At 46.5% G+C, this 6,000-nt stretch overlaps 1 protein-coding gene across 6 annotated transcripts in view; it reads left to right on the top strand.

The window, feature by feature from the left end:
* The first annotated feature begins 475 nt into the window (after positions 1 to 475).
* The window catches only part of ttll4 (tubulin tyrosine ligase-like family, member 4), a 91,274-nt gene continuing 85,749 nt past the window's right edge, over positions 476 to 6,000 (top strand). Inside the window, exons 1-4 of one of the 6 annotated variants that reach the window (XM_060074672.1) lie at positions 476 to 722; positions 1,103 to 1,174; positions 1,313 to 1,787; positions 1,873 to 2,001. In XM_060074672.1, coding sequence (XP_059930655.1) covers positions 1,909 to 2,001 — 93 coding nt within the window. In that variant the 5' untranslated portion in view covers positions 476 to 722; positions 1,103 to 1,174; positions 1,313 to 1,787; positions 1,873 to 1,908. The remainder of the gene's footprint in view (positions 723 to 1,102; positions 1,175 to 1,312; positions 1,788 to 1,872; positions 2,002 to 6,000) is intronic. The other 5 variants (XM_060074668.1, XM_060074671.1, XM_060074667.1 and 2 more) reach the window with 5 other exon arrangements.

The following is a 6,000-nucleotide window of genomic DNA, read 5'->3' as shown; positions in this document are numbered from 1 at the left end:
TGCTGTAACCCTTCCTGTAAGCTCAGCTTCTTGGGAACACAGTTTCTCCACACTGAAACTGATAAAATAAATGGGAAATGGCACATTGTTTTGCACTTCGGTGTACCCTGGAGTTTTTTTTCACATTGACACGTTGTATCTTGTACCCTTTACTGTATTTTTTATTTGTCATTTTTTATGGCCCTACCTTTCTTGCACGCTTGTACAAAACAAATGATTATATGATTTTGATGATTTAGGATTTTAGGGCATGAGCTCCATTAATTTAAGATAGTTTGAAAGAAAAATACTGACTGTTGAAGTTATAAACTCTTATTCAAATTAAATGTTTGATTTTAAAGTAAAATAAAGTTTATAATCTTAAATATATATTTTTGGCTTTTTTTGAGCCCCTCTGGTTGAACACTGGTCCCTCCTTGGCCCCCCTATTAAAATGTGTCTAGAACCGACACTGGCCTTGTGTTTTGTCGGTCAACAGAGTAAGGGCTGTTTTTATTCAGGAGGCTGTTGTAGTGGTCGTTAGTGCATCGACGCTCGTGTGTACCGCTGGTGGTGGGGGTCGGTAGTTGCTAGGATACAAAGCTTGTACCCGCCGTTACCAGGCTGTTGGTTGCTAGGGGGTCGGAGCCCTCTGCAGCTCGTGCAGCGTGTGTCAGTTCCGTCGGTGAGCTCGTGGTGCTGCGGTCCTCCTCTTAATTCAACGGGAAGCCTCGTCCTGACAGGTAAAACACTCACACAAACAAACACGCACACACGCACACACGCACACATACGCACACACGGCGGGCTCTGCTGTGTTGTGGTGTTATTGAGTGTCGGTGTGTTGAAGTGGAGCTAACACTAGCTACACTGCTAGTGTGGAGCGGCGTGGGTAGCTTAGCATGTAGCATGTCCCAGTGGGGTAAACTATGGTCTTGGACATCTAGCTTTGTGTTTTAAAAGAATGTACCTGGTGTAACGATGCAACATTGAGGGATATATGAAGGACTCTGACTAAAGAAGTGACTATTGCGCTGTGTTGAGATTCTGGAAGATTCGTTAATCTGTTTGTTGTCATGGACACCGAGGAGTTGAGGATAACCTTTCATCTCTGATATCATAGCTCATCATACCCTCCGTCCAGACCCTTTATCCCGTCAGAGCACCCACACCAATACACTCCCTACTGATTGCGGTTTGTACATTGTTATTACCTTGACATACTTTAGTGTTTCATATGTTTGTAAATTAATGTATGTAATGTAAACCAATTGCTCAAATTGATCGACCATGGATCAAAGTAATTTAAATGTAAATCTGGTTTACCTGACAGGCCAGCGAACAATATCTGACAGCCCATTGGTGGGTATCTGATGAGGCTGGCAGCTCAGAAGATTCCGGTCGGCTCTCCGGTTGCGTACTGTGGAGCTTCTGAGCCACTGCACATCACTGGGTCTCCCTACGGGTGGTCCTGTGTTCAACCCCCCTAGACTCCAGAACCCGGGCCCCCGGCGCATCCAATGACGAGAGCCCCTACCCAAGCCAGCCCATCTGCAATCTCTATCTACAGACCATAGTTTAGCCACTGAAACTAGCAGTCCTGCGAGCCGTCGCCTCCTAGCTGCCGCTAGCAGCTAACTACTGCTAGCAGCATGCTGTGGGATACTTCCAGAGTTGCAGGAAGAAGCTACAGCGTATGTTTAGCGCTAGATATCCGGAGCTGACCACACCGGGGACCCCCTCACTGACCGTGCAATCGCTGACCATCGGATCGCTGACAACCAATCTCTTGACGGTGGAGTGCGCAGGTGAGATGGATTGATTTCTGGGAGAAGCCCTTCGTATATCCTACTGCAAAGACATTGGCCTGCTCTCTCACTTGTCCCTCTTCAGATCCCCAGGTCATTAAGAACAGCCCCTAGACGCATCATGCCCACCAACCAGTCTTCTCCCTGGGGCAGTGGGAGGCTGCGGACCCCCTCAAAGCCAGACTCCCCTACCACCATGACCACTGCTGCTAAGGTGCCTCCCCCAACACACTGTCCCAGGAAGTTGTCACTCATGCATTCTGGGAGTAAAAACGGGCCCAGTGGGGACAGGATTAACAATAATGCCGCGTTTCCACTGCAGGGTGCGGTACGGTTCGGTTCGCCTCAGTCCGGTAGGGGGGGGGGGCGGTATAGCCCAGGGGCCTGTACCACGAAGCTCGCTTAGAGGGGTTAGCGAGGTATTTTGAGCTCAAAGCCTGGGTTAGTTGTACCACGAAAGTCGATCTCTTTTAGCGTCGCTGTATCACTATGGTGACTTATGCTCGCAACAAAACTGGTCGGGAGCAGTTTTTCGGCTTAGTCTAGCCGGAGATCGGCTACTTAAATCGGCGTGCGCAGCTTCCTAGCCCCTCCTCTGACAATGGCGTCACCATTTGTGGGTGTTCCCGTGGACCTCGGCGCACTTCTCGCACAGGCGTCTCTCCGGAGACAGAGGGTTTTACGGGACAGAACCGATCCCTTGGCATTGTCTGACGATATTCAGATTTCAGACTTTATTGTCATTGTGCAAACAACGAAATTGGGGTTCTTTCAGGGCTCCAGACTAACTTTTTCCTTGGGTGCACTGGTGCGCCTACATTTTTCATTTGGGTGCACCAGCACGTATTTATGGTGCACCCAAGTTATGAGTTGTTGAGAGGGGGGGGGGGCGTTGGACCGTGCCTGCCGCTGAGTTGTTGAGGGGGGGGGAGAGAGTGGTGGGAGACTGGTGGGAGAGAGTGGTCTCTCTAAGTTAAGAAGTATTTTAACGTTCAGCCTGCAAATGTACTAGTAGTAGCCTACTCATTTACAGTTATCTCGGACGCGTGCGGACACTACGATACGCGAACACGTCATTAATAAACACCCATGTCCCATCGCTTCGCAACCGGACACGTTTACCGGACTACTTGCGAACAAAGACGTGAATCAGGCAATAAATCCACTTTCCTTGACAGCGGTCAAGTTCGGTGTGCATAAAAGTACCAACGGAGCTCAGTGGACCAATTGCGAACTACTGCAGCTGCTCTAAGTTAAACCCCAATCTGTTCGGAATAAGTGTATACGTGTCGATTAAAACAGACTACACCACCTCTTCTATTCGGCATAGAATTCTATGCCGAACAGATAATTGTATTCCGAATGAGGCGTAGGCTATATGATTATCTTCTATTCCGCATAGAAATCTATGCAGATCAGATGTGTCCATGTAAACGCGGCTAGTAAGTGCACTGCTTCTTTGTGTAGCATTGACTTGACATACGGTCCAACAAGGAAGATCAAATAACGAATACCCTCTGATGAGAATCTGTATCTCTCATAGAGAATATCGTCAGACAATGCCAAGGGATCGGTTCTGTCCCGAAAAACCCTCTGTCTCCGGAGAGACGCCTGTACGATAAGTGCGCCGTGGTCCAGGGGAACACCCACAAATGGTGACGCCATTATCGGAGGAGGGGCTAGAAAGCTGCGCACGCCGATATAAGTAGCCGATCTCCGGGTAGACTAATGCTGCGTTCGAGTATTCTCTGCGAACCGACTCGGATCTCGGATCTGACGCCACGCCCACACTTCAAGCGTTTTATTATTTCGCTCGGTCGTTGGAGGAAAACATGGACGGCACTAGGGCTGAGACGACGCGTCGACGTTATCTATGACGTCGACGCATAAATTACGTCAACGCGAAAAATGCGCGTCGATTAAAAAAAAAAAGAAAAAAAAAGAAAAAGAAAAAAAAAGTGGCTCCTCAGACTTTCATAAGTGCAAGGCGCCACCCACTCGTTCCTCTAAAGTATGGGAATTCTTTAATGTGAAAGGAAACGATTCCGTGATATGTCGTCTTTGCAAAATGGAGATGACTTTCCATTCTAGCACCATGGCAATTCACCAGCACCTGAAGAGGCGCCACCCGGTAGCAGCTGCAGATGACCGAGCACCGTTGAATTCTAAGAATGCATTACTTTGCACTTTTATTTTGGAATTTAAAGGCAATAAACATGTATTGAAATGTTAAGGAATTCATATTGTTTTCATTCAGATATGTAAATCAACATGTATAAATTGCTATTAGTCAATTAATGGGGAGATAATCGAGAATCGAATCGAATCGAAATCGAATCGGACTCAAAAAATGAATCGTTAGATGAATCGATGCATCTAAAAAATAATCACTAGATTAATCGTTTAAAAAATAATCGTTTATCCCAGCCCTAGAGGCCACCCGGAAAGCTGTTGTCGCGGTAGCATTGGCAGAGGACCAGGCGCTCCAAAATAAGTAGGCTATAGGCCATAGGCAGAGATACGGACGCAGTAAGGTATTGCAGTAATTCGAGTGATTGAAATTGCCATTTAAACCACCAAAGTGGTCCAAGCACAATGAAAACAGTTCATACTTCAAGTCACAATGGGCGCAGCCATCTTGAATTCTGTCTCGCAATTTTGCTCGGTCACCACTGAGTTCAACCGAGATGGCGAGTTCGACGTCCGAGGAAAAGGGGCGTGTTTGTGCGTGTCGCTAGGCAACGTCCTCGGACCTCCGAGACGGATGGATATTAAAACGCAGCATAAGCTGAAAAGCTGCTCCCGACCAGGTTTGGTTGCGAGCGTAAGTCACAATGGTGATCCAGCGACGCTTAAAGAGATCGACTTTCGTGGTACAGCTAACCCAGGCTTTCAGCTCAACATACCTCGCTAACCTTCTAATCGAGCTTCGTAGTACAGGCCCCTGGATTGGGCTTTGCGGGTTTGTTTACCGGCGTTGCTATGGTTACCGGTCTTGCGTGTTCCAACGGTTTATTAGGTATCTAATAAATCGCTGTCTAATCAATACTTCATTCACTGCCTCTTCCGTGGTCATTACAATATTATGAATAGACTGCTCTGTAAAAAAAAATATATAAAAATTATACCAGATACATTTTCAGTCGCACCGGTGCGCCCAAATAAAATATTTGGGCGCCCAAATAAAATATTTGGTCGCACTACCCCGAATTCTAGGCACATGTGTGTCCAAATTAGGCGCACTCTGGAGCCCTGGGTTCTTCATGAGAGATACAGATTCTCATCAGAGGGTGTTCGTTATTTGATCGTCCTTTTGGACCTTATGTAGACAATGCTTACTGTTGCGCATTGTGTCTCCGTGACAGAGTGATAGAGTGGAGGTAGCGCGTCAGTCTTGAATTTCTGCGCGACTCCCAAGTGACGCGAATTTAAGTGAAGCTTAAAAAGTCCCAGTTCTCATGCATATGGAATACTTATTCACTAAAGCTTATGGAATTATATTTTTGTGCTTATTTCGAACTTGAACCCATATTTTCAAGGCCTTGCTGGCACCACATCTATGGGGGTAAAATGCATGATGATAGACCGGCGAATTTGAACCCCGGTCGCTGGCGTTCGGGTCTTATACTAATCCACTATGCTACAGCCGCTACCTCTCAGCGGTTGAAAACATGCGATACATTTCTTACATAGGGTGTATTTAAAGTGAATTCCCTAAATGATAGAATAAGGCAGGCCAGACTTTGCTTATGCATTTTTAAATCATCATCATTCTATTTGGATTAATGGCGAACAATTCTGCATTTGGCATAGTTATTTTATAGACAATATGCAGAATCTTTTCACTTATACGCATATAAACTGCTTGATCTATCGAAAAGGTGAGAAAAATGACGCAAAAAACGCCCCTTTCAAGTGAACGCGCACTGAACCTAGAGCGGAAAACCTGGTTCATCTAATTGAATCTAAAGTGAGCTTCGTGGTACCATTTAACTCTGATTGTGAGTTGCGGCTCTGTCGAGCCAGGTTTTCCCAAGAAAGCCTAGGTATGTTCAGCGAGGTTTGTGGTATACCCCCCAGCTCAGTTCTGAGGTCGCGTTTTCACTGCCGACAGTACCCAAATGGTAGGCCGGATGATGATCGCCGCGGCAGCTACGTAAACATCGGAAAAGTTTTATGTTTTTGTCGCGTTTTACATGTCGCGTTTTACGCA

Source organism: Gadus macrocephalus, chromosome 16 (genome assembly GCF_031168955.1).
Source record: "Gadus macrocephalus chromosome 16, ASM3116895v1".
In the NCBI taxonomy this organism is placed as follows: domain Eukaryota; kingdom Metazoa; phylum Chordata; class Actinopteri; order Gadiformes; family Gadidae; genus Gadus; species Gadus macrocephalus.
The sequence above is the reverse complement of the archived record's forward strand: the minus strand, read 5'-3'. Positions and strand labels throughout refer to the sequence as shown.